General features: G+C 41.3%; 3 protein-coding genes across 3 annotated transcripts; 1 reads left to right on the top strand and 2 right to left on the bottom strand.

Annotated features, from left to right (window-relative positions):
• Positions 1–51: 51 nt before the first annotated feature.
• Positions 52–3,858, top strand: gemin2 (gem (nuclear organelle) associated protein 2). The gene is made up of 10 exons (XM_046412460.1): positions 52–336; positions 660–744; positions 1,110–1,199; positions 1,515–1,574; positions 1,658–1,774; positions 2,034–2,078; positions 2,193–2,261; positions 2,680–2,790; positions 3,133–3,191; positions 3,415–3,858. The coding sequence occupies exons 1-10, from the start codon at positions 215–217 to the stop codon at positions 3,452–3,454; spliced, it is 798 nt and encodes a 265-aa protein (XP_046268416.1). The 5' UTR covers positions 52–214; the 3' UTR covers positions 3,455–3,858.
• A 195-nt stretch (positions 3,859–4,053) lies between these two features.
• Positions 4,054–10,013, bottom strand: pnn (pinin, desmosome associated protein). The gene is made up of 9 exons (XM_046412458.1): positions 9,857–10,013; positions 9,312–9,389; positions 8,769–8,840; positions 8,104–8,179; positions 7,607–7,701; positions 7,357–7,432; positions 6,671–6,826; positions 6,212–6,350; positions 4,054–6,044 (listed from the first exon to the last, which is right to left on the bottom strand). Exons 1-9 carry the CDS (start codon positions 9,967–9,969, stop codon positions 4,783–4,785), a joined length of 2,067 nt encoding a protein of 688 aa, XP_046268414.1. The 5' UTR covers positions 9,970–10,013; the 3' UTR covers positions 4,054–4,782.
• A 2,474-nt stretch (positions 10,014–12,487) lies between these two features.
• Positions 12,488–27,607, bottom strand: LOC124071654 (F-box only protein 33). The gene is made up of 6 exons (XM_046412391.1): positions 26,902–27,607; positions 24,590–24,700; positions 23,616–23,776; positions 23,299–23,507; positions 22,808–23,105; positions 12,488–21,542 (listed from the first exon to the last, which is right to left on the bottom strand). The coding sequence occupies exons 1-6, from the start codon at positions 27,342–27,344 to the stop codon at positions 21,277–21,279; spliced, it is 1,488 nt and encodes a 495-aa protein (XP_046268347.1). The 5' UTR covers positions 27,345–27,607; the 3' UTR covers positions 12,488–21,276.
• Between the last annotated feature and the right edge of the window lie 9 nt (positions 27,608–27,616).

Genomic DNA, 27,616 nt, shown 5'->3' with positions numbered 1-27,616 from the left:
ACGGATGACATTTGCGTTCATTACCATAGCAACCAACGCCGCGCACAAAAAGAACGTCATCACTCCGCGTTGACAACCAAGATGGCTACCTAGTTTGTAAGCAATTTCACCACCTGGTAGAATTGAATTGTTTTCGTCAGCAGAGGAATTTTTTGTTAGACGTCAGCGCTTCGTTCCTACTTGGCATCATTTTAGCACGTACAAAAATATCAAAATGAAATCGGACGTGGAGGATTTAATGCCGAGGCTGCTGCCCGTCGAGTTTGAATCCAGTGCAGGAGACCTGGACCTGAAAGGACCGCCGAGAAACCCTCGGGAATACCTCCGGCAAGTCCAGTGAGTTCACCACAAACAAATGCCTTTGACCCGTTTGGATAATGGAGAATGTGTGTGTCTTTTGGGGAATGTCCTATACTACTGTACCAATGCCGACTGAAGTACTGTTAATAAGGCGCACAGAGGGCTCGTCATCCAGTACATAAAAATTACAAAGTAGATTTTTTTTGTGACAGCCAGTGTTATAATAAATAGCCTTTCACACTCCCATTTCCACTATTTGCCCAACCGTGTTCTGCTCACAAAAAATGTACAATGTTAACCTGCACGCATATTATGAGTAGTCTGGTCTGAATTTGAATGATGGGTTTCTGTTCCGCCAGGTTGGAGGCCTCACTATGTCCGGATGTGGTGGTCGCTCAGATTGACCCCAAGAAACTGAAGAAAAAGCAAACAGTTAATGCCTCGGTGAGTAAATGTACAGTATGAGGAAATGGGGGAAAAAAGCTGCTTCATACAGCAATGATTCTTTTGATGTGATACATACTGTTTGATGAATTTTGAGTTAAAGGTCTTTTTTTGCTGTGTACTATAATACTGCATGGAGATGAAAAATAAAATATTAAAATAAAGGTTGGACCAGGCTACATCAGCTGATGTTTTTAAATATATAAATCCATTTACTATTTTAGTAGTTGGCACCTGCTTACATAAAATATTACTACTGGCATTACTACAATACATAGACAGCATTGACTGTATGAGCTTATGTGGGATGAGAAAAACTGGATTCTGTTCCTTGCTTTGTCTGACAGCTGTCTTCTGCGTTGCAGGTGGCGGGATGTCATGCTGCTCCAGTGGGTTTCTCCCCCAGTTTAAGCTGGCAGCAGCAGCAAGTCAGCAACTTCTCAGATGTCAGACAGGTACAACCAAAAACTTTCAAGTCTTTTCTTTTCACTGGATATCAAAATCTTTTGTTGAACTGTCAACAACCTGAAATATTTCAAATTTAGACGATGAAATGAAGAAAGGCAGCAGTTCTCAGCTGGAAGACTGGGAGAGCGTCATCCGTTTCTCAGGACGGAGAGTTTGCCTGTTTTAAATGTGTTGCAATGAGGCTTTTAGACAGCAAGATGAATGAAAAGTGGAGTTCTGTAAAGGCATGCAAGCTTTCCAGTATGTTTACATTATTTGTGTTCACAGTCAAACTGTTTGTGGGTTCTGCATTTTGCTTTCAGAGTATCACAAAGAACAGAAAACACTGGAGCAGTCAGACTCTGGACGACAATGTGCTGATGGTGAGGAGATATGGTCATACTGAATAAGAGATTTAGCCTTTGTTATAAATTTACATGTCTGTGTGTGTTTTTGTTCCCCATAGCCAAAGATAACAGATGAGGAGGGCTGGAAGAGATTTTGTTTAGGAGAGACGGTCTACCTGGGTACTTCATCGTGCCACACAGAAGCTGAACCAGAGCCAGCACTGGACTACAGCAAGGTTGTATGAACATGTCTTTGTGTGCTGAAGGCAATAAAGACTCTTTTACTGATCCGAAAATGTTTCTTGTATAAACATGGTTTTTAATGTTCCTGGAATATTGTTAGGTTTTGACACATTTTAATAAGTGAAATTCAGAAAGTTTGAAGAAAATTTCTACAAGAATCTTTTAAGGTAAAATACTTTGCTGTATTTTACAACTTATGTCAGGGGTAGTAATAATTCTTGCTTCTTCTGTCACCTGTATGTCTGCACTCAGGTGGGCTTTCCTCCCTTCCTAAGCATAGTGAGCAGGCTGAACCAGGTAAATGACTCTGGTAGACTGGTAAATCATTCAGCACCCACACACACACATATACACACAACAAACCAGTTCCAGTCTGATTGTTATGTATGTTTTCTCCTCATCACTCCACAGTCCACAGTGCTGATGGTATTGGAGACTCTAATCAGTTGGTTTGAGGAACACGACTTTGTTCCTCAGTTGGTGAGTTTATTTTATTAAGTCACTCCATATTTTTTAATTGCTTGCCCACCCCTCACAAGTCCAATGCTGCAGTCACTTTGCAGTGTTATGTTGCAGGCAATTCCTTTTAAGTGTTTCCAGAGCAGTTTGTACACAGAACAAGATGATAAAGATGAACATTTATTTATTTCTCTGCAATAGTGTTTAAAGCAAACATGATCCTTTCTAACCAGGATGAAACATCAATAAGCGCTGTTGTTTTCTCACTATCAAATGTGGACAAAAAAAAAGACCCGTTTACATTCTGCTTTAGCGTGGCCATTCCAATTCCTATGTCTGACTTTCCATGTTTGAAATATGAAAGGTGATGATTGACACAATCTAATTATGTTTGGAATGACTCACCGTGAAATTGCCTGATCTTGTGTGTTTGTTCCAGGGTCGCTGGTTGTACTCATTGTTGGCCTGCCTGGAGAAGCCTCTGCTGCCTGAAGCCCACTCCTCCATCAGACAGCTGGCCAGGAGATGCGCTCAGCTGCGCAGCACACTGGTATGATTCACTGCCCGTCATCTTCTGTGCAGCACTACCAACGTGTTCGCTGTACTGTACTGTGTACCTGCGTATTTAAGCATAAATCTACAAGTTGCTACTTCTGCATCGTTTTGATTTTTGGTGCTAAAACTTCACACCCTCTCTAACAGCTCATGGAAACTGACGGTGTTGCTATAATCAGTGAATGTTTAGCTCCATATATTATTGCCTTATTTCTATGGAAAGACAGTCCAGTATGTAAATTCAAGCTGTTTACTCATTTCTTTGTCAGATCATTGGATTCAGTGTGATCTGTTAGAACCAACCACATCTGCCTGCTCTGTTTTTATTATTCCACAGGAAAGTCAGGAGGATGAGAAACTGCCTGCCCTCAACCTGCTCATATGTCTTGTTGCCAGGTGTGAACAGTTTGTACTGGCCACATTACAATTAATACTGTACATAAGAGCTGTCTGAATGGTGGATCTTATTCAGCCTACCTCAAAGAAAATGACTGCTTTCATAAGATGGTCATTCCAACTAAAAATACATGTATAATTTCATAGTAATTATACCCATATATTACCATATCAGATTTAACTTGTTTGCAGTCATGCACATTTGCCTTTGTCTGTCCTGCAGATACTTTGAGCAGAATGACCTGGCTGACCAACCGGAGTGAACACAGGCTTTAACTGTGACTGATTTCAACAAGACATTCGGCTGGAACGTGTTTTAAGTCCTCTTCGTCATGCAGCACTGAGACGGAAGGCTCTACAGTCAAGGAGCAAGAAACTCAAGGACAACTGAAGATAGAGGCTCTTTGCCAGCTGGGTAAAATCAGCAAAGAGAAGTAAACATTTCCATGGGCTGTGGTTGTTCTGCACATGATGTGATGAAAGCTCTGCTTTTGGAAGGAACCAAGACATTTCAGTGGAACTCTGCTGATACACCTGGACAAAAGCCAAAGCAATGTGGTCTTTTTTATAAATAAGAAAAGTACAACTTTTTGTTTATGAATTTATTTTTGAAGTTTCTGGATGTATTAAACCTAAGATTTGTCAATTAAACTGATTTGTAGCATAACTACTTTGGTGGATTTTGTTGATCAAATATTTAAGCTCCAATACTGCAAATATTAAAACGAAGGCCGAGATGACCGACAATCTTGATAATTGTTAATTTTTCGTATCTTAACATTTTATAGATCAAAAGATTAATGGAAAATAATAATCAGGTTCAACCCTTATATAACTAGGAAAAACAAACACTCAAGCACACTTATGCTAATACCTCACCTTTAATTCAAAGTTTATCAGTTGGTACAAAAAAAAAAAAAAAACAGAATCTGAGCAAATCACATGTATCCAAGTGAAGATACAAGGGCCCTGGCATTGATCAAATAGTGGAAAAGTGGAAATAAATGAGGATCAATAGCATTGTCACATCAACTTGAAAACATTGCCTGTAAGTTAACGGTTATAGTTAACCATCAGTAACCCAGCCTTATAGTGAATAGGACACTAAACATTCAACACTATCTTTTCACAGTGTGACAAAGACATTTTTTAAAAAGCACATATCAGGTTGAAGATAAATCTTTTGAATTTAAAATGACTAAAATGACGTCTCAAATAGTCTCGTCCGTCTCATACCTGCTTGGTTAAATTGCTGATTTGAGACAGTGTAAGGGAGTTGCCTTGCCAGAGATGGTGACAAAATAAAAAAAAAAAAAGGTTTAGGTTACATATCTTTTGCCAAGTAAAGAGACAACGATGGAGGGAAAATCAGAACCAGCTATCCACCATTCGACTTCAGTTTCAAATAATAAATCCCTACACTTGAGGAAAAAAAATATCCTCCTATGGTCAAACTTCAACAGACTTTGTGGTGTTTTAAAGGAAAATGCTACTTTAAAAACTCATCTCATGTGTCATTTAGTAAATAGTTTAGCTTTCCTCAATGTTTTCCTGTGTTTTCCAGCTTTACAGAGGCTGAATGAGAACCAGATTAGCGTCTCTTGTCTTTCCTGTCTCTATCTTTATGCTCCCTATCGTTCCGGGATGACCTGCCCCTCCCTTCCTCGCTCCTCCTCTTCCTCGATCCCTTCGAGTCCCTGCCTCCTCCGCTACTCCCTCCTCGCTTGTGGCGACTTCTCTCTTCTCCCTTCTTCCTGCCCCTATCAGATGGCCTCCTCTTGCGCTTACTGTCGTCTCTGCTGCGACTTCGGCTGCTGCTGTTGGACGAAGAGGATGAAGAGGACGACGACGATGAAGATGAACGGCTGGATCCCGAGGAAGAGGAGGAGCTCCCACTGGAGGAGGAGCCGGAGGAGGAAGAGGAGGAGCTGTTACTGTGACTGCGGCCCTTCCTTGGCTCCTTGTCCTTCTTCCTCCCTCTGCCTCCATTCTCTTCCTCCTTAGCGGGTGCAGGAGTAATGCTGGGGGCCTCCTGGGAATCATGCGTTTTTTGAGGGGCTTTGTCCTCTGGTTTCTCTTGCACAGCCTGGTTCTCGACTGCTGGGTCCTGGAACCCGAGGCCAGCGATGATGAACTCCTGCCCAGGCACTATGGGGGCTGACCCAGGGATCCTGTCCAAGTCCGGAACCCCAGAGGATGTAACTACTGGTTCTCCTGCAGTGTGGCTAAGCTGGGGCTGTTGACTGGTATCTGGTGCTTCTTGGCTGGTTACAACTGGTTCAAAGGACTGGAGGTTTTGGGTCTTTTCACTTTGGAGGTCTGTGGGCCCTTGTTTACGGTCCGTTTCTCCCTCCTCTCCTTGACTCCTGTCCTTCTGCTCTGGCCCACCCTCTACCTCCATCTCCATCTCCTCTGACCCTGGACTAGCCTCCTCCTCTCCCTTCTCCACTCTGTCCTCTCCATCTTTAACCACTCCTACCTTCTTCTCCTCGCTTCCCTCCTCACTTAGTTCCATCCCCATCCCCTCCTCCTCTTCCTCTGCCTTCTTCAACACTTCCTTCTCTGCTTCCTCCCTCTCCTCCCCCCCATCTTTCTCTGTCACCTTTCTATTGCCCTCCTTCTCCTTCTCCCTCTCCTCCTCCTCCTCATCTTCCTCCTCCTCTTCCTCCATCTCTGCATCCCCCTTGTTACCTGTCACCTTGACTACCTGACCTGCAGGCTTACCCTCCGCCGAGTGGTCCGTCCCTGTTGCTGCAACATTGCCGTCCTGGTCGCGGTTTGGCTGACGCCGGGGGCGGGTCTCCATCTTGCTGAGATGTTCGGCAAAAGCCTCACACCTCTCCTGAAACACAGCTGTTCAGAAAATAAAAGCAAACATTTACAGAGGTTACAGAGAGATTTATATGCACACACCCATTTTCACTTGGAGACTAAATAACACCTTTTCATCAAGATTTAAAGAAACAAAGTCTTTCAAAAGTACAAGAAACTTCATCTCTTGAAGTGTGAACCCTACTGACCATTTAGTTTCTTGGTGGAGTCATCGAGGAGTTTCTGTGTGGCGGAGCACATTTTCCCAGGCAGATAGAAGATATGAGGCTTGGTCTTAGTACGAATGTATTTCACCAGACGATTATTGTGGCTGGTCCACTCCTCTTGCTGCCAACAGAGGAGAGAGAAGGTGAAATTGAAACTTTGGCAAACTCTCTGTCTTTATCTACAATCACAACAAAACATGTTACACACATTGTCTATACTGGGTTGCACCATGCTTGATACTATTTCTAAGCATAAATTTTCTAAACCACCTAATGCAAAACAGTCCATCAATGACACTCAGGAACAGGATGAAATTAACCCTGATTAGGCAGACAGACGAACCCACCCAACCATTTAATTTGCAGTTTTTTTAATTTGCACTTGTTTCTACTGACCCTAAAACATTTTGCAAAAATTTCAGACATTTTGCTTTTTCTTACCAGCTGAGCTAATTCCACTTTCTGTTCCAGTAATCTCAGCTCAGTCTGTTTGGCTCTCCTCTCTTCAAAAAGCTCCCTCTTTTCAGACTCGACCTTCTTTCTCTCAGCCTCCGCCTGAATCTCGAGCTTCTGCTCGATCTCTGTACGCCTCTTTTGCTGTAGGGGACAAAAGATGGACAGAGACAGGAAATTTAAGAGGAAGTAAAACACAGCATACTGTATAAATACCATCAAAAGTTGGGTCTCTTATTAAAATTTTTGTGGAATACTGTGACCTGGATGAAAAATACAAATTTCCAGAAGTTAAAAATAATTCATTAGAAAACACGTTTCAAAACACATAGGACAAATAGAACAAAAAAAAACAAAAAGCATGTTTGTAGTACATAGATTCCCCACTGTCATCCTGCTTACATCCACAACTATTCATTTCTAAAATCAGGGTACAAACATTAAATACAAAAACATTTTACCTCATCAGTCTGGTTTCAGAAGCTAAAAACTACCATCTAATTACATAAATGAATGACAGAATAATTAATAATAACATTTTGCTATGTCTGCCTTGTTGGGCGAGACTGGTTCATAATTCTTAATGTTTCTTCGTTTACTGCACTGGAACTGCATTTACTTGTCAGTCGTTAACTAATGGCCAACTGTTAAATAAACTAAACATATTTGCTCACCTTATCTGTAGAGACATTTGACTCCTGTTTGAATTTTTGCAGGGTCCCCATCAGCAGCCCAAACATACGCCGATTCCTGACCGAGAAAACACAAGCCCACCATCACACAACGTACAATTAAATATGGACACTTAGCTTGGGATATTTCCTTTTGGTTTTTATTGTCATTTTAACAATACGACTACTGAAGATCATGGCAGTCATCAGCTTTGAAAGTAAGGATGCCATCTTGTAGCTCGTGGTCACTTACCTCTGTTTACCCTTCTCATCCATGGTTTGATCTTGAATGAGGTCTCGGCGTGTTCTCTCCTTGGAGGTAGCTACAACAGACGACTGCAACGCTGGCTAAGGGATTTCGAGAGAAAACCAGGTTGTCATGACTTGACTTGACATGACACTGAATGTCTTCTCCTGATGACTCATGTTTAAACGGGACAGGTAATCGTGACTATACATTTCTAACAGAACACTATCTGAGTGGCTTTTGATGAGATTTTGGTTCACCTGTTTTGAAACAGATTACACAGGATACATACTGATGCCGAGCAGAAAAAAGTCTAACAACAAAATACATGTGAGACAATAAACAATAGAAAGCATCACAGTTACACTAAATAGTGTAATAATGTAGGATGAACTGCTTGCAAAGCGAAAAGACAAAAGAAAAAATTCAAAGACCCAACAACCGTTGGGAATCAAGCACATATGAAAAGGTGCATCAAGAAGAGCTAAACTCTTCATCCTTACCTTTTTGACATCGTCATCATCCTCAGCGTCGCTGTCGTGGCGCGTGTCTCTCCTGGCCCTCTGGTCCCCTGCCAGCCTGCAGACATACACACACAAAAAGATAAAAATGTCCATAAGTGACAGACACCTCAAACTCTATGGTGGGTAGATAGCAACTGCTATTCTCGTAGCTGTCAGACATACTAATTGTGGTTTCACATCTGTTAGAAAGCAGAGAATCAAAGTGATTCAGCTATTTCCTGGTCTGTGATCAAAACACAAGGAAAAGGTCCCGAAACAATTGAAAGATGGCAACACAATGCTGAGCAATAGTAGCAGTTTTTATGACCTAATGATAGCAATAAGCTCAATTATTACAACTGGTAACATTTTTTTGATAATCAAGTGGAAGTCTATTTCTTTCACCAATCTACTCTCATTCTGAACGATAAAAAGTCATAAGCTACACTGAATTCTAAACTGAAGGTGATCGCAGCTAATTAGCACACAATTTGAATAAATAATTGTTATGGAAATTACATGAGCTCTAGTTACATTAATCTGATCTTTCCATACTTCTGTTTAAGTCTACAGAGGAGGTTTTATCTTGAAATTGTGTCCAGAGTTGACATTAGTACAGCAGTTGGAAGTGCAGCCTTACAAACACACAAACAAACAAATCTCACCTCAGCAGGGCTCCTTCGATGTCCCTCTGCTTGGCAGGGGGGCCACCACTTCCAATGTCTAAGAGACTACGCCTGGGAAAGGACATAGATCATGGTTAGAAATAAGCAGGCTCTTCACAATGATTACCTCACACTCACAAACATTTTTTCACTCAACGAGAACAAGTAATTGCTCTGTATGTTTGGGTAGTTGTAACATTTTCCCATTTCCATAACTGTTTATTGTTTCCCAGACTAAAACAAAATAACGGAAAACTGATTAATGAATATTAATGGTCAACAATTTCAGGCCAAAACTGCGTCATTGTCTAAATACTTAGCGAGTGTTTTGAACACTCAGTAGCCAATTTATTAAGTACACCTCGCTAAAATTAAAGCAGTCTAATACAGAAGTACTGCACTTACCCGACCTTCATCAAAATTATCGACTGGTTATCTAAATAAGCTGTGCATGACTTGAACGCCATTTGTGAGCATTTGTTCAGTCTGTCAGCATTCGAATGAAAAAGTCATTGTGTTTAGTTAACTAGACTACAGCTTTACCTGAGCAGGTTGATTCCTCGGCCTCTACCTCCACCGGGGCCTGCCATGGGGCCGCTGAGCCGACGGATATGACCCGGCCTGTAAACACAGCAACAAACAAAGTCAACAGAAAATCAAAACCAGTCGTTCTATTGCCTCAAATCAACTCCTGGAGAAAATGTTAAAATTGTCTCTTCTTTCACTGCTTCGTTATGCAGGGCCATTTGCTACTATGAACACATAAATCTGAGTTGACAGTCGGACGACGCCTACAAGGCCTAGCAGTAAGTAGTTATTCGGTTGGATGTTTCCTTCAAAGGTAAGGAGTAGTTAGTCATTCTGCATTTGTTTACTACACGTTTATTATGTGCAAATCCATCAGTCTGGAGCTAAGGTGAGCTGCTATAGCTTCAGTTAGCACTCAACAATGTATAGAGTCGCCAATGTTTGCTAACTAGCTAACCGACTCATGCTACCACGTACCGCTAGTCATTAGAATGCTAGCAAGTTGGTTAGCTTTTCACCAGAAGTTCACCGAAAGCTAAATAACAACACAGACTGTTTACCTTGATTCATTGGGATCACGTCCCGTTAATTTACGAATATTATCGTCCACATTTTTCAAGCTTTCCTTGGCTTTTTCGAGCTGGTCTTGTAAGCTCCGCACTACCACCGCCATCTTGCTTCCAGTTAGCGCGAATCACGTGTCGTTTCGTATTCGTTTTCTACCTTCCGTCGCTCTTTTTCTTCTTCGGGGTTATCGTGCCGATGTGGTGCATTACCGTCATCTGCTGGTCAAAGTATTTCACGACTCCAAGAGCAAAAACAAGTTACACAAGCTAAAACACTTACACAAGTTCGTGATTTTCAATTGTTTTTAGTAATTTGGTTATCTTTACGAGCAATTCATCAAGTGAAAAAGACTGGTTCATATTGTCACCCCCATAAAACACAAACCTATTTGTTTCAGAATGTTTCCTTAAAAACAACTGAGGAAACAAAGCATCTATCATCTAATGTCATAAAAGAATTTAAAAATTATTTGATTAAAAATTCTAGTATTGAAGCTGCCATATTTAAATTGTTTACAAGGGAACAAGAATATCTCGGAGTGCCCCTGATGTCAGGAGTCCCAGGAGCTTTCACCTTCATGATCAGAATAATAATAACTGGTAACTGCAAAAAACAGTCAACATATACTGTATATATTGTGAATTTGGAATGAATTTTCTATTGACCTTAAATCTGGAAACATTCCTTTGTTTTCAGAGATTTGAAAGGCATGTGTGGGTTTTTTTTAGCTTGAAAGTTCCTCGTTGTATTTCTCCAGAGTCGCAGTGTACAGGTGTTCTTTCTTCTCTTGGCAGCCCGGTTCTGCGGGTGCCTGCCTGTCTCTTTTGAACAGTATCACAAACCACAGTGAGCTGAGAGCACCAGCTCCAAAGTGTGACTTTAAAAAATTGTAAATAAAACCCCTTTGAGCCCTGCACTTACAGCTGTTGCATATCAAAGTGGGAACCTTCCACCAAACCGCAGTCACTTCATATCTGCATACACCACTGCTGAATGCATCATCTACCACGTGTGTGTAATGTTCACTACAACAAGATGATTTCTAGTATATACTAACTGCACTGTGCAGTGTGTGTGTGTGCTACACTCCTGTATTTGTGTGTGAAGTCAGTGACTTGTGTGCATGTGAGATGCATGTGCTTGCATATGTTTGTTACAGTCAGTATTTGAAACACTGAGCTGCAGCAGAGCCTGTATGTCGAGGTATACTGTCACATGACAATGTTACCATGAACAGGTAATTCTACCCTAAATCACAACATAACTTTGTCTATTTTTGCTGCATTTGAAATAAATGTCCTAACGTATGTAAAATGTTTTATCCTAATGCTTCAATCAGCTTATGCACTGCAGCAGGAATATGCAGTTTTTAAAAGCCTGATCAGTTTTTCCGTAACATCCAGTGTAAATTTACATTTTAAAAATCTCTTATTGAATTTATGTCTGTTTTTGTGTTTTATTTGCCAGAAAAATGGAACATTTTTAGTGGTGATTTAAACATCTACTAGACCACAGATCTGAAGAGAGTCCTATTTAATATGCAGTTTCACTAGGAAATACATAAACTCAAAGCATGATGTCCTCAAAATAACATTTGTGATTAAATGTTTCTGTAGCAAGTTTATTAAATTCCCCCAGCAGCTTCTCACCTTTGGTGTTAATCAACATACTGCTGAGGAATGATTGAGCGTCACCTTTGCGGTAACTGTGGGTCTCAGAAAAATGTTATTGTTTCAGCGTAATTGTGTAATTGTGCAACGCTGATGTGATAATCTTTTAGTCTGATTATCCAGACAAAAACAAAGTCTGTCTGAGCTCTGAACAAAACAAGAGACAAACTAAAATTAGCAGTGTACATTTTCCTTTGTTGTGTCAGCAAAGTTTAAGGGCAAACGTTCATACCATCACAAATCAAATCATTAGTCAAAGCAACCACTGAAAACGTTTTTCTCACTCATCTCAGGAGTGGCTTTTGGCTGGATCATTCTTGCATCCTGGCCTCACACAAAAACGACTTCTTTCAAAACTGCTGTCTGCTATTTCTGTTGATTAAGGAAAACCATCATCCCTCCTGAATTCTGTCTGCTCAGGCTTCTCACTCTTTCAGTAACACTTTTGCCTCCATTCACGTCCCCTCTGTCTCTCTGCTCATCACTAACTACCTACGTGCCCCATGTTTGCCATTATTGTGTCGCCATGGTGACACTGGTTAAATCCCTTTTGTAAATGTTCCTTGTTGCCTCCTCTCTTACGGAAAAGCCTTGCAGTACATGAATGTGTTAGCAGACCTTTCAGAGTGTCACAGCTCAGTGTTTTCCTTCGTATCAACTGACTTACCTTTTTGCAACTATATTTACATAAAGAGCTAGAAAACTTGTGAACATTACAGACCTTTCATAAGCTTCCTCTTTAGAGGTCTTTGAGCAAACTGACTAATACATCTAATGTGGCTTGGGTAACTTTGGAACTCTTACAGTCTGATAGCAGCTTCTTGTTATCTGTGCCAAGTAACACTCTGAAACACCAGACTGTATGTAGTGGCCATCTTTTTAATCCCCCAGAGGTGCTGGAGCCGCTGCTGAGGCTCAGAACAGGAAGTAAAGAAACAAGACAATGGAAGCAAATGACTTTTTAATGCTTTTATTCACTGACTAAAAGAAGAGGAGCATTCATTCAACATTAATTCAAATCATCATTCGGCAGGTTGACCTCTCAAATGTACGCCATCTGTCAGTTAAGAGGTTTTATATGGAGGTCTACAACATATCCTCCCTTTTCTCCACAACAGAACCATGGATCAACACTGTTCTCTATGATAAAATCTGTCCTCTCAGCTGGAGAGAACTACTTCCCTGCAGACAAAACCAAAAAAACAGCTGGAAAGGTTTCAAATCAGAGTATGATATCATTTTAGTCTTAATTTTACTTAAGAACAGTTTGACAGACATAGATTAAGCAAAGCTCTACATGGACAATAAGGATGTGTTTTTAGGATGGAACCTTTCTTTGCTGGATGGAGCAAGTCTTAATCCACGCTATTAATAAACCACTCATACAGCTTTGTCTGAATCATGCAGATATATTTTAGTTGAGTCAGAGACGAAACAGATGAAATGTATTTAAAATATGCTCCATGTTACCTGAAATCTAGTCCAGCTGCGTTTTGGGTTACGCCTGGTTCCCTGCTTACAGGAAGAAGGTAAAACCCACTGCTATGTGCTCACTTTAACAAACACAGTCACACAGGAACAGAACGCTCGGAATATTCAACATTGAGGATGGTAAAACAATTTTCGCAAAAAACATTCAACAACATAGCTTCTGATTTACAAAGTCTGTGTGATTTTATAACATACTTCTTGTTCAGAAATTGAACCCGGACATGTGTTGCATAAGAGAATACCACGGTAATGCATTGTTGATACCTATACAAATATGCACTGTGTGAGTTTATATATCTATTTATAATAATTCATTTTTCTTCCTCTGTGGTTTTCTAAAGACGCAGCCAGGCGCTGTCAGCACTGCTTGTGCCCCTTTGTGGCCACTAGTTAGACTGCTGTTATTGCAAACTGTCCTGATTTTAAACAAATGCACAACATTCGTACCACGATAAAATTAGGGGCCGTCTAGCAAGTCTCACAGAGACCATGAGTGAGCCCGCCGTCACCGCTGCTGTCGCTGGGCTGGCTGACCAGAACCAAAAGATCTTAAAACTAAAATGATAAGTTTTCATAAATCATCATAAGGCCAAGTATTGTCATTGCAAGTTCTTATTAATTTTACATCTTCATTTCTACTGTGTAACAGTGAGACAAAGAAAAAACAAAATATAAAAACAGAAAGAAAAAGAGAAGAGTGTGGATTATATGCATTCCTGTTGCATAGTTGTGAGGCTGGACTGGGCAGCAGGCCTGCCTGCCTAATTAGGAGCTTTGGCTCTCTAGGCTTGACAAGAAAGACTTTGTTTAGCAGCCAGAGACATCAGAGCCACAGTAGCTGAGATCTAAATGAAGATATTTGGCTGACACCAAGCATGAATATCTATCAGTTTTTTGATACAGCCAGGCGCTACAACCTAACCTCAAGGGTACGCACCACAGCTACTGACAGAGTTTGGCCAGGTTATACTATCAGTGTCATTTTGTTGTTTCTTCTCTAGAAATACAGTGTGGCAAGTATATGATAATACCCTTCATGTCACCAGTATGCCAGGATCATTATCATAAGCTGGCTGTAAAACCAGTTCTAGTGTCAGCTATTTCTGAAGTTGAAAACTAGTGGCTCTCAGTGTGGCTAACTGCTAACAGCCTTCCTCTGTGTGAACCTCCCCATCACCCAGATTATACATAGCATTAGACACATCTCTCTCTATATATCTGTTACACAGGACTCTTGATACCAGTGCAATGCACATCCAGTGTTTTTCTCCTGGTAACAAAAACATATCAGAATGTTAGTCAGATTCTTCACATTCCCGCAAGTGGCCAGCCCTGTGTGAGCCCATTCAGAGGTCTTTCATGTACTGGTAGTAGTCTATGGTCTAAGAATTTAAATTTAAAACAAACAGACAAACAAACAAACAGGAAGCATCTGGAATCTGACACTGTGATAAGGAAACCCTGTTTTGTTTTGTTTGTTTTTTTTAATGGTAATCTCTTCAGAAACATGTCACCTTCGCCAAAATCACATTAAGGGGAAGGTTTTGGGCCCAGAACCATCTCACTACCACTTTTCTATGGCTAGTATATTGAGTATACTTTCCAGAACGTTGTAAACATCCCTCGGGTCAGCACTACAAACTCTCAAACTGGCACCAAGTCTGAGCAACGATCAAAGTGGAAGTAAAACCGGTCCGATGGCTGATGTGTGTCTGCCTGTGGCTCTGAGCCTGTGTTTAAACTGATGCTGATCTGACACAGTCTGTGGCTTTGGTACTAAAATAACACACGCATATGAGCCTGTTAGGACATACGTATTCAGTTCCCTGTATATTTACAGTTCTGCAATCGCAACAGTTTTAATAAGATGTCATGGTCAACTCTTTCCAATGGACTACATGAGAGACCAGCTCTGTGGATTCAGTTACTCATCTGGCCACAGAGGTGACTCACTTATCTTCAAGGATGTCTCGATGAATGCACATAAAAGCACAGAAAATAACAAAACAAAAAATAAACAACAATATACGTAAGCTGTGTGTCAATCAGTCTGTGTATACACAGTATAATGTAGTCATACACAAACCTCTGTCTGCATATAAGTCCAGCGCAGTTGGCCCTGTGTTATCTATGATACTCTGTGTATTCCTGTGTGTACTAAATATGCAGGCTAACTTCCTCTCACTGTTTGATTCAGAGGGTGAAAACATTTCATGTTCAGAGTAGCTAGTCCTTACATTTTAGTGTATGTTGCTTTCATGTGCAACCTTAAGTGTACCGGACACAAAAGGCCTCGCTATGGCCTCAGGATGTCAAAGCGTGAAGTGAAAGCAAAGCTTGTAACACACATTAGAGACGTGGTCGACCTTTGAAAGAGCGGCACATTTTACACAACCACTGCTAAATGGTATCACACCTCGGCTCTGCTCAGACCAGCTGGTAATCTGGTGTGATAATTCAATACTAGCTGCATCTTGTATGCCTTCAAAAACAGACCAACTAATTTGAAGTAAAAAAATATATAGTATATATTTATATAGAGTCTAATTTTCATGCAGACACATCAGCCACTTGGTAAACTGTTTGCTAGTCAGATGGCCTGAGTGATCCTCACGTGGAATGTCCTGTTCCTAGCAGATCTCTAGCAGCGAAATCACTTAACAGCTCAAAAACCCTGGGACTTAACACTTTCACATCAAATCTGACCTTGGCCACAAGCTTGGCATGCAATGCGCCAGATCAGGCACTCTGGACTTTATCCTAGCTGGGAAGCTGTAATCTATAAGAAAGCAGCTTCTGGAAGCATCTGATGGTGTGTTTACTCCCCGACGTGTTCTGATATTGAACCAAACCTCCTTGTCCTCACCGCCTTTAGTTTTACATTCACTCACTCCTCACAGTGAAAGAGGTGATGGGAAAAACAGAGAGAGGGAGGAATATGGTGGTGGTGAGCAAATAACTCCAGACTTCTCTGTTTAAGCCTGTGTCACACTATAGAAGTGCGCTGCACTGGACTAGAAAGGACTGCTTTGCTCTAGGATGCTTCAGCTACATGCAGTGTAGACCCTGAGTGCCATTTGGCCACATTTGTGCATCAATGCTGCTGACCCTTGTCAAGTGACGAACTATGTTCTCCATGACACAAATTCTATACAGCTAGTGTAAAATCCTACACGTCTGAACATAAGTTTCAGCCTCTAACACAACACTGGCCGAGCCTTCGCATACAGGTCTGCCTTGGTCTCTTTTCACGCCAATCACAGAACGATACTGCTGACATTAACGTGGTCCAGCACAGTATGGTCCGTAGTATAACAAGGGCAGCGTTTGGACGCACGAAAACAGAATGGTAGAAGTCAAGGGTTCAGTGGAAGAAAACAGGCTGAGTGGAACCACTACAGGAACAAAATAGGACAAATGTCAGGATGGAAAGTACTAGAAGGAGGTGTGGAGTACAAAAGAATACTGGACCAGCCTCCCGCCAGTGTGTGCATACATGGGCACTTCAGACAGACTTGTATCTGGGTTTAGTTTGTTCCACTGTGATCTTTGGCAGCTTAAAACACATCAAGGGAGGAGAACAGATCCAGTGACTCCTACTACTCATATGAGTGAGCTAGAGGCCTGAGCTATTGTAACTTTCCCTCCGATTGTACCCTGAGAACGAACGATTTCCTGCTGCAGTGGGAGTGATAAGACTACACTGCTGAACGTGACCCCTCCCACACACACCCCTTTAAATACACACACACAGAGAAAATATGACGATGGCTGCACTGCTGACGACTTGTTCTCACACAGACACACACACACACACACACACACAGTCATATGATCTTATTCACACCTTTTCTACTGGATTCACTATAGAAAACTTAAATGAAAATGTGCGCAGAAAATACAGCTCCACGGAAATTAAAACACACGTGTACTGAAAGATGCTGAAACCCTAGTTCCTGTAGCACTTCCCTAAACTAACAATCGCAGCAACAATGACAAAAAACACATCACTAATAACTTGGGGAGAGCAGAGGTTTGAAAAGCAGCGAGACTCCAGAAGCTTTCAGGCACAAGCTGGCTCTATATTTAGCTGTTGGCGATGATACAAAGGTATTACAACGGGAAAGTGATTTTTCCGCTCATAGTCATTTTCAAAATGCTATGCTATCCTGTGACCACATTTTGCCAAACTCAAATCAGCATTTCCTCACTGGCAGAACTTTGTCTCACCTCTTCTCTCCTTGCAAGGACAAGACATCACTGAAATATTGGTGTGTTTTGGCGAAGAAAATAAAACAGAAGCAATAATAAAGAGGACTGTTTTGCAATGCCTTTCTCCTCTAATGCATATTATCTACATCAACTTTCATCATACAGTTTTGCAGTCTACATTTTCCTAAAATATTTATAGGATCACAAATTGTCAAAACATTAACTTATGATAAAGAATTTATCCGGAAGTCTCCAAAACAGAAGACCTTTTCATGATTAGAACAAGTCCTTTTTAAATACATTTTCCAAATGGGAATATTATGGCAGAGCCACAAGAGCCAAGTTGGACTGCCCAAACAGCGAAATTCGACATGTAGTATGGAGCCAATAACGTGGGGACTGGAGCAGACAGGAAACAGAAGAGGAAGCACACAGGGTGGTGAGGGAAACATTGTAAAATCAGCTTTTTAAAATCAGTTGTTTGTGAATATCTATTTTCTCAGTTCAGGTGGTCTACTTTGAAATTACACTCTGCTGTAGACTGCTGTGACCCACCCCCCCTTTATCAAGTTACTCCTATGCACAACACACACTTATCTTAAATCTCTCACATAAAGGAGCAAAGCTGATATCTGAAAAAAGAGATGAGAGGAGAAATTAGAGGAGGGGAAGAAATGGATAAAATAAAAACCAACATGTTTTGGTCTGTTGTGTTGGTATTGCTGACCCCTGTGAGTGTGTAAGTTTACAGCTCTAGATACAGCCACAGGCAGCCTTAAAAAGAAACTGCATTTATCCTGAGATATGAACCAAAAGCTAGAGAAATTATCACGGCTAAACGATCAAGGTCCTTTAACAGATGAACAAACATTTGGTAACCCCAGGCCCATCACTAGGACCAATTCATTCTGAACCAAGGAAAATGCTCATACACTGTATAACTCTGGTTCCATATCAGTACATAGGAAAAATTGCAGGTCAACCTTGTAAACCTATAGACCTTGATATGGACCTTCACAGTCTGCAATGCCATTGCCCCAACCTCTAAAGTGCCAAAGTGTGCACAACAGTAACTGAGCTGATGCCATGTGGGAGGGTAACTTTGCAAACAATGGTTAATCAACAGTAATAGTAAGTTAACTTAAGGTTGATTTTCCTGTTAAAATCCCAACACAGCTCAGCAAATGCCCTAATAAGACACCAGTGTACCACATCAGGCACAACACTGGAGCATCAGATGTAACCTGTACCTGGCTCAGGTCATACTAGACCAAGGGTTTTGTGCAATGCCTCGCTTAAGCCCCAAACATGGCATACTTGTATTTCCACAGAGCCTGAATAATATTGATTTCATTTGTTAGGGCAAAAGCATTCCCTCAGTATTATTTAAAAGTTAGACTCAGACTATGAAAACACAACCATGATTCAATCAAAGTAATGGCTTCACCCTAGTTAATGAAAGCCAGTTGAACAGCAAGACAAAATTGACTATGCCCGACAGAAGTCATTTCAACCCAGAAAATCGACTACATTCAGCTCAGATATTAATTGGGCCCAGCAGGTCCTCTATTGACAGCATGAATCCTCTTCAACTCCACAGCCACACCCCATCTCCCACATCATCTACTGAAGATATTACACATGTGCAATGAGCAGATCGGTGTTGCCATCCTTTAGTCTTAACCAACCTTAATCTTTGAAAACAAATGTATGATTAAGTTTGCTGACACCCCCCCCCCCCCCCCCCCCCCAACCAAGACAGAGGGAGGGTTTATCAGATGGCAAGATAAACAACATTAATAACAACAACTGCATCCATAAAACAAGGCTGTTTCCAAGGCAACTGTGACTCAAGAGGAATAACTAAACAAACAAACAAAAAAAAAAACAACAACAATATCTCACACTAACTGATTGTTTTACACAGCCACTCGACATGTTCACCACCACCGTCCTGGTCATAATGATGTTAAAAGCCTACCTGAGACTGACAAAGAAACTTTTTGCCACAGAAATACGCCTTGTTGTGCTGTGGGTGCCACTTCTTGGAAAATTAACCAGCCTTGGCTACCAGTGGAACCTACAATGTCCGATCTCACTTAGCCAGCAGCCGTGGCTATTGTGGCAAGATAGGCATCTACCAAATTTCTGTAGCAAATACAGCTATACAATTTAGCCTTCAACAGAAAAGAAGAACTTGACTGGCCAAGAGAACGATAGAATGAAAAGTAAGTTACATTCAGTACAACCTTTACTTTATCCTGTTTTTTATCGCGAAAAGTTTTACTGGAAAGCAAGAAAACCACCATTGACAAAGGCTAGTTCCTGCCTACAAAACTGCTGGCGTGACTGTGAAACCTCATGGAGCTTTGCCTACAGTATACTGGTGTTGTTTTAGCATTGCCTCACAATGAACTTGGAAGTCGTCACAGAGATTTATCAAAAAACGGATATCTATGGCATTATGGAGTGAAAATCTGTTTTCTCAAAAATACACAACTATTTGAAGGTTTTTAAATCCCAAAGCCCTTCATATTACACACACTCCTGTTCTTTTCTTTGACTTGACATTTTCATACAAAGGGGCTCTGGAGACAGTGATACTAGTCAGAGAGCAAAGGCAGCTATATTCTCCCTGAATACAGAATGAAAAGACCAGGTCACAGAACAGAGTAGGGGTGTGTTATGTTGTGACGGGCTTCAGTCTTATAGTTTGGCTCCAATGTCGGTCGGAAGACAAGGCTCCCTAATAAAATCGACCAGTGGGAATTCCCAAAAAGTCGACAAGTGAGCAGGGTGGGAAGCGTGTTGGCTGCGAGCATGTAACAATATTCTCCATAACACCATCAGCAAGGTGCTCAGAAATCTTAATGCAACCATTTGGCTTTGAATTGCCACTTACTTGACAATGGTCATAAATCTGGGTCATAGCACTGGCATAGCTGTTGCTGAAAACAACATTAAAAGTGATGAGCACCTGCCACTGTCAGCCACATTACAGTGAAGATTCCCACCCTGCTGGCAAGGCTCTCGAACTAGTGGACAAGTGCACAAGATGCTCTTTTAGAGCAACAGCAGAAGCAGCTCAGGTTGTATTACCATGGAAGTGATTGATCAGTTCGTTTACAAACTCCAACTTTTGCAAGAGTGGAGCAGACAGACAGACCGACACAGAGCAAAGGTTAAAAAACAAACAAAAAAAAAAAGGAAAAGAAAAAGAAAAATATTTTCACAACTAAAGCTTGTAGCTTTTGTTGGAACACACATTCCCCCCTAAATCCCACCGGTCCATCACTCAACCCGCCCGCCTCTCCTGTTCTAAGGGTGAGCAGGATAATAATATATCTGTATTTAAATACACACAAAGCCTATGCAGGCAAGGGAACCACAACACAGGAAAAAACAAGGTTATACACAGAGCAGGGAGAGATCAAAAGTGATCAAATAAAATAAGAAAAAACAAAACAAAAACAAACAAATCAAGGTTACATCATACAGAGGCTCTGGAGGTTATTATGGTGAAGGAGAAACATCGAGCTCTGAATACTTGCTCATCAAGACCAGACCAGGATGGGCCATGCCAGAGCAGAGGCTGTTTGAAGCAGCAGAATGACTCGTTTTAGAAGACAAATTAAAAATGGCCAATGACTCAAGTGCTGTCATAAGGACATCCATTTTCACTTTGGGTAGTCTTAATTGGAAAACGTACTTAAAACATAAGACTGACTCTGTTTTTCCAAGTCACTTAATAAGCAGCTAATCGAGAGGCCAAGTTAGAAAACAGGGAATCATTTGGAAAATGTCAGAACATAGCTGTATGCTAAAATCCCTGTGAAAGAAATGCAAAAAAAATAAAAGTGAAATAAAAACAATCAGCTCACATCAGTTCACATAATGCAATTCATGGATTGTTTTAATGTCCAGTTAAGATTTCTCATTTAAGTGTGCTTGTGGCCTGTTGATTTGAGCTGCTTCAGATTTTGGTCTGGTCGGGTCTTGAAACAATTTAAGCTGTGATGTGTAGGATGCATCATCCCTGCCTACATGCCCATGCTGAAGGCGTGAAGCTCGCGGTGGAAGTGCTGGGTGGGTTCTGACAAAACCAGGCTGGAATCCAGGCAAGGGTGCCAGACACGGCCGAGGCCCAGGGAAACCTCCTTGACCAGGTTATGGACTGGGTCGCCCTCCATGCACATCGACTGGTCTGGATCGAAGTCGATGCTTTCCTCAGAGACGGTCAGGACACGGAGACTGGAGCCTCGCAGTCGAGAGATGGCCACCAAGTTATGGGACCATACAGTGTAACCTACAGTGAGAGGTATGTTCAGGGAGGTTGAACTACTCGTGCTCATATTAAGTATAAATAATGAATACACAGTACAGCTTTACACACTACTTTGCACTGGGTAAAAACCTTAGCATAATATAGGATCATATAGTAAGCAAAAGAAAAATAACATAAGGTTACATAAGGAGTTCTAATTTTCCATTTATTAGTTCCTCACCTAGTAGGCCAGAAGGAACTTTTAACTAATTTTAGACAAATATAATATCTGTAGTTGATGAAGGCACTGACAAAAGAAAAATATTAATTGCATGTAAAGACTGAGTGATGTGTTGTATTTAAAAACATGCTACTGAAACTAAGCAGAGGCAATCTATTCATGTCTGAGATTGTTCTCCCTACATAGGAAACACCAGCCCACAGACATTAAGCCAGCATCAGGGTAGTTTTGCTCAACATTTTTTACATTGCTAGTGGATTAAATGACTATGTTTTAGGGTATTTTAGCTCACTGTTCTTTGTTTCGCTCCCACCAACTTTAGTTCATTCTCACCACTCTAATGAGTTTTGTGTCTAGGCATAGCAGGAAGTGGTTTAACAGCAGAAATAAACTCACTACATGCAACCTGCACAGCATCAAACATCAGACAAAGTCTACGACTACCTTGGGAGAACAGAATTTAGCAGTTACGTTTGAGTAAATGATGCACTTAAACTCATCTGACAGAAACCAAGAGTAAAATGAATGCAAATGTTCCTCTGTGCTTACTGGACTGCCCCCAAGTGGTCCAAAAAATATATATATCAATCAATTAATGTACGTTAATTAGCTGAGCATGAAAGAATGTTTATAGGCCTCATCATCTTGAATTACCACAAATACTATTAACCAGGCCACTGAGGATTAGCTCACATTTCAAATTTCCTCAAAGCACTTTTGAAAAGCACACATGAATGTAAAACTGGGTCTCAACAACAGAAATGAGAGAACTGTGTATAAGCAGTAACATGTGATTTGGAAGCAACTGACCAGAACTGTTTCTCTTTTCTTTGCTTCCAACCAATAGTCCAGTCTAAAGCAGTTTAAAAAAAAAAGCAGTAACCAAGCTCAAGCCAATTAAATACCACATGTAATCACTATCACTTGTGTTTACCATCACAGGGTTTGCCCAGTACAGACCAGAATGAATCTGAAGTCATCTGACTGTATATGGTCCTGAATTTCCCTCGGGATCAATAAAGTATCTATCTATCTATTCATCCTTGTGACAGTAACTTGAACTCACCATGTATAACCAGTACAGCCAGCTGAGTACATCTCCACGCCAAGAGGACCAACGGGTCTTCGTTCCGATTGATGCTGAGGTCAGGGAAGTCAGGGTCATCCCTCAGGAGCAGGAAGTGAGTCAGCGTTTTGTTGTACTGCTGAGAGATGAGCTCCAATGTAGCGTCGGACACCAGCGTATTGTAACTGTCCAGGTGGAGGCGCTCCAGAGGAAGGCTAGGCTTTAGGACCCTGAGGAGTTCTGAGCTGTCGACCTCCAGGGCCATGATGTACACTCGGAGGTTGGCACTCACACGAACCTGAGGAGGATCACATTAACTTGACTGATATACACATGGAGACTTGCACTTACTCAAACCTGGAGGCAGCAGAGCTGACACCAAAACATGGCTATGTAACTGTTGTTTCACTGGCATGAGCATTCCACATCTTGTCATTGAGCACAAGGACTGTAATGATTTGACTGAGAAACAAAGATAGGTGCTGCATTACCAGCGCCTTCCAATCGTCCTCTGTAGCGGTCCCTTCTAATGGTTTGAATTCCAGCGCGGCGCCATTGAGCAGCAGGGAGAGGCGATGCAGCGGAGTTCGGCGGGGAGATGCAAGCAGACTGCAAAGTTCAGATGTCAAATCAGAGAAATCCAGAGCCAGAGAATGAAGATTAGAGAGACGATCCAACTCTGATGGTGAGATGAGGGGACCTGTGGAAAATTCAGGGGAGGTGTAATGGATTTAAACTGATACAGTCCATGTGGTTTTTAAACTCCACTTTACGCAGTTACAGACAAACAGATTTCACCCACACATACCCAGCTGGTGGTCCAGTAAACTGAGGTGCTGCAGGGTCTCAGCTGAAGGATTGGACAGGCAGGCTAAGGAGCATGGAGTCACCAGACCCACCATGAAGCTACAAGACAACCACCTCAGATGCCTGCTGTTAGACAACAACTCCATGAACAGCTGCTGGATTCTGCAGTGAGCATGGGGGAAGGTTAATGAAGAGAAGGATGAGGAGAATTAGCTTCAATTCACTTTACCAGTTTGACTACAGCTTCCTGCAAGTTAAATTTAAGGCCCCATGAGAGCTACACATGTGCAAAGAAAGGTAGGCTACAAAAACAGACAGCCCTGAGAAAATATAATATCTGTATACTTTTATATGAGTGTAAATCTAATGTAAGCAAAAAATTTAAACATGCAACACATAGAATCATACTGTATATACAGTACAACATCAATCAAGTAAGTTATACTGAACAAGCCCACGCAGAGATAACCCTGATGACAGCAACAGGATATACGTTTCACAGTCTGTTGCTCCTTAGCATTTTAATCTACATTACGGCAATAATTTGCTGACAAAAGTAAATCTGTTTGTTGTGGACAAGTGGTGTGCTGTCATTCGCTGATGCCAGAGTTGCTCTGTGCCAAAATGTCTTACGAACAGCTACAAATGTTGTAAATTAATTACTATTTCGAATACCAAACAACACAAACCGTTGCTCAGCTCCAAATAAGGGTGCTAACAGGGTGTCATTTTGTAATGAATATTTTCCCACACAAACATTCACAGAATAACTGAAAAGACAATAATGATTTTTAGTCCGTTCACACTCAGATCAAGATCAATCAATTAAGAATATATATCAATTACCATGTTGCAGTCATAATGTAAATTTGGTTTACAATGCAACTAACCACTCTATGGACAGAAACAAATACTGAATCTGATCGATTCTGACAGTCGACGGAAAATCACTTGTATTGCTATGCTCAGGCTTACTCATTGATCTTTTTGTCTCCCTGGTGAATTTGGAGTAGGTTGGAGCTGTCCAGTAGTCCCTCCTGTTGGAGAACACAGGTGTCTCCATAAAGACTCAGCTTCTGCAGGTTTCTAGAGAATGAGAGAGGGACAGAGATTTTAGATTTAGACAGGCAACTGTCAAAACACAAAATGTGCATGTTTTAGTATTATGCAAGCAATATATACAAAATACATTAAAAATGAGTGGGTTGTTTTTCTCTTGTGCCCATCCAAGCCTTGGTGAATAGTACTGTGGACAACAATAAATACAAATTATGTGAAAGGTCTTAGCAAGTTTTCAAATCAACAATGGAAAAAAATCAATGTGAGGTGAAGGTCAGTACTGCACTTTATAATAAGAAAAAAATATAACACTCCAAACATAGTTGTATCACAATATCCTCAAAGAGAGGTTTCATTGTCATGTGTTTACTCTCAACATTAACGCAGTAAGTTCTGAATCTGGTTCCATCACACACAGCACATAAGGAGAGCACTGGAATTTTCAACAGAAGAGACAGTAGCTAGCCTAGGGGCTGAGTTTAAGCATCTCCCATACATAGAACTTCAGAATGGGGGTTACCTATTTAACAAACTGCAGCCATTTTGTGCAATCTAATCTAGCACTGGCTCCATATACTGCTGGGTTGTCTCCTGCCATGACTGTCGACATCTGTTTTGACAGTGATGTTTGGAAGATCAATGTACCTTGTGGGAGGGGATTATCAACCACATATGCGACAGGCAGCCACACACACGCCTAACTACCAGGTAATGTGCACTTCATATTTCATGCAGCTCACTTCCTGTAAATCAGCTGAGGGCTACGGTTCACAATATGCTACAGCAGTGGTCACCTGATAACATCAGAGTGAAAGCTTGAAAGCAGGATTTGTTGTGATCAGCTGTCAACTTGTCTGAATTGATAAAAATGGTGGCTAGCGATGAAATAACCTGACATTATTAGCTGAGTGTAGCGGTACAGCTTATGCATTTTGTCATACAGAGAACCTTTATAATTTCTGGTCGACTTCTGGCAGTCTGGAAATAAGAAAATGAACAGAATTTCATATTTGAGTTCCAGCACAAATTAGAACTGGCTGCTAGTTTCATACTACAACCTGTTATTTTACAACAGCATTACTAAACGCTTTTCTTCATGACATCCTTAGTATGCAAGGAATCAGCATACGTCATTGTTTTGTACTGACAGGAAATTATACTAGGAATTCATCAAACACTGCAGCATTCGTTCATTTCCAAATTCTGAATTGGTGGTTGTGTGCGGTACTATTTACTGACATCATCTATTTAAAAAAATTTTTTAAAAATCATCAAATTCTGTATTCATTCTGACATTTGGATGTCCTAATTTTGTCACGTTTCCAGTGTGAATACACTACACCTCAAAAACGTGTGCAGCACAAAAACTGGATGCGGGTTGGTTCAGTAGGTTTTTGAAAGGAAAGTGTTGGAAACTGTTCAATGAGGAGAAGTCAGACAACAGAAAAAAGGTTTCAGCCCCCTCAGCAGAACTAAGACATGAACTGCAGAGCTTTTGATGGGGTGCTATTTCAATACTACAAAGGACTAAAGAGAATAATAGAGAATATGTGAGAAGGTAGGCAGAAGTTCTCCACATGATTCAGACATCCAAAGTTAAGTTTTACACAGAGTAAAAGGTCAACTTCCAACAACAGAGAAAGGCTGGAGTGGCTGGATTTCATGTATGTAGCACATAGATGATTATACCCTCCAGTATGAAATGTCAGAGCTAAACGTATATACACACACAAACATACTCGCATATACACTGTGTTTGTGTCAGCGCTGATATCAGCAAATCACAGCCAACAAAGGCTTCTCTAGCTACCACCAGTGCTGCATTGTATTTAATGGTATGAAGACTCCAATGTAACACAGAAAATAGAATTGACAACAAAAGAATCGCAGGCAGGCGTTTGGCCCTGAAGTATATATCATTCATACCAGTATCTGATGACAGTCTATGTAAAACCAAGCAACAAAACAATGGTAAATTGACGACACCGACAGATAAATTAATCTAATATAGCTATATATTATATAGCTACTAGTTCTACTGCAGAGACACGACCCGCTTACGTAACACCTAAAGACGGTGTTTGTTTATAGCTAACTAAGCTAGCTAGCTGCTAGCTTAATACGACGCACCAAATACGTTGAATTTACAATAAAGTGAGCGGGTGTCATGTGAACACTGAATAAAAACAAACATTCAGAAAGAGATTCTGGAGCGAAATTAACGTTACCTGTTGTTGCGGATGCTGGTGAACACACACAGCACCTGGTCCAAGTAGGTGGCCATGGCGTCTCTCCATCGCTCGGAAAGCTGTGGATCATTATCTGGACCGGGACGCTGGTCCATCCTGCTGGACGACGGGTCGGTGTTCAGAGGGCTAAGGTAGCCTTCCACCGGTGCCAGTTCCAGCTGCAGCTCCCGCACGAAGGAACCAAACTTCCGCATGAGGAACTCCAGTCTCTGGGTCTCCTCGGAGCTCGAGCCGCCGCCGTTACAGCCACCACCTATTCGCAGTTTGAGCTCGGTCCACAGCGCGGGGTAGAAGAGACACTCCCTCCATCGTGAACAGACGGCCGAGGCCCGGAGCTTGTCTCGGTCGGACAGAAAGGAGAAAATGTGAACGATAAGCTCGCTGGGCAAAGCCATGGCTCCGACACCCCCGCACAGAGCCATGGCGAGCTAAGAGAGCTGCTGTCAGAAAAACAACTGGATAAAAAAAGGAGTAATGTTACAACAGTTCTTAACAACCACTGTTACAGTTGCGAAAAACAGCAACGCTCCTTCCTCTCAGGGGAAACAAATCGTTTTTATGCTTCGCCTTCGATACTACTGGATCGCACCACTGAATATTAGAGTACGGGGAACAAAACAATAGTCAGAAATATTACAGAAGTGGCTGTGACGAGACTCATATAATTATTTGTGTTTGGCAAAAATGAGACTTA

The sequence above is a fragment of the Scatophagus argus genome, chromosome 15 (genome assembly GCF_020382885.2).
Source record: "Scatophagus argus isolate fScaArg1 chromosome 15, fScaArg1.pri, whole genome shotgun sequence".
NCBI classification, from domain to species: Eukaryota; Metazoa; Chordata; class Actinopteri; family Scatophagidae; genus Scatophagus; species Scatophagus argus.
Note: the sequence above shows the minus strand (reverse complement) of the source record. Positions and strands in the feature narration are given on the sequence as shown.

Bases quoted from the DNA above. Each gene is read 5' to 3' on its own strand.
- gemin2 (XM_046412460.1), top strand. From the start codon at position 215: ATGAAATCGGACGTGGAGGATTTAATGCCGAGGCTGCTGCCCGTCGAG. The intron at 745-1,109 runs GTGAGTAAATGT...TCTGCGTTGCAG, and splicing joins AGCAAACAGTTAATGCCTCG to GTGGCGGGATGTCATGCTGC. The intron at 1,200-1,514 runs GTACAACCAAAA...TTTTGCTTTCAG, and splicing joins ACTTCTCAGATGTCAGACAG to AGTATCACAAAGAACAGAAA.
- pnn (XM_046412458.1), bottom strand. From the start codon at position 9,969: ATGGCGGTGGTAGTGCGGAGCTTACAAGACCAGCTCGAAAAAGCCAAG. The intron at 9,390-9,856 runs GTAAACAGTCTG...CTGTGTTTACAG, and splicing joins CGTGATCCCAATGAATCAAG to GCCGGGTCATATCCGTCGGC. The intron at 6,827-7,356 runs GTGAGCAAATAT...TGTCCCCTACAG, and splicing joins CAAATGTCTCTACAGATAAG to CAAAAGAGGCGTACAGAGAT.
- LOC124071654 (XM_046412391.1), bottom strand. From the start codon at position 27,344: ATGGCTCTGTGCGGGGGTGTCGGAGCCATGGCTTTGCCCAGCGAGCTT. The intron at 23,106-23,298 runs GTAATGCAGCAC...GATCCTCCTCAG, and splicing joins AGGACGATTGGAAGGCGCTG to GTTCGTGTGAGTGCCAACCT. The intron at 21,543-22,807 runs GTGAGTTCAAGT...CTCTCACTGTAG, and splicing joins GGCTGTACTGGTTATACATG to GTTACACTGTATGGTCCCAT.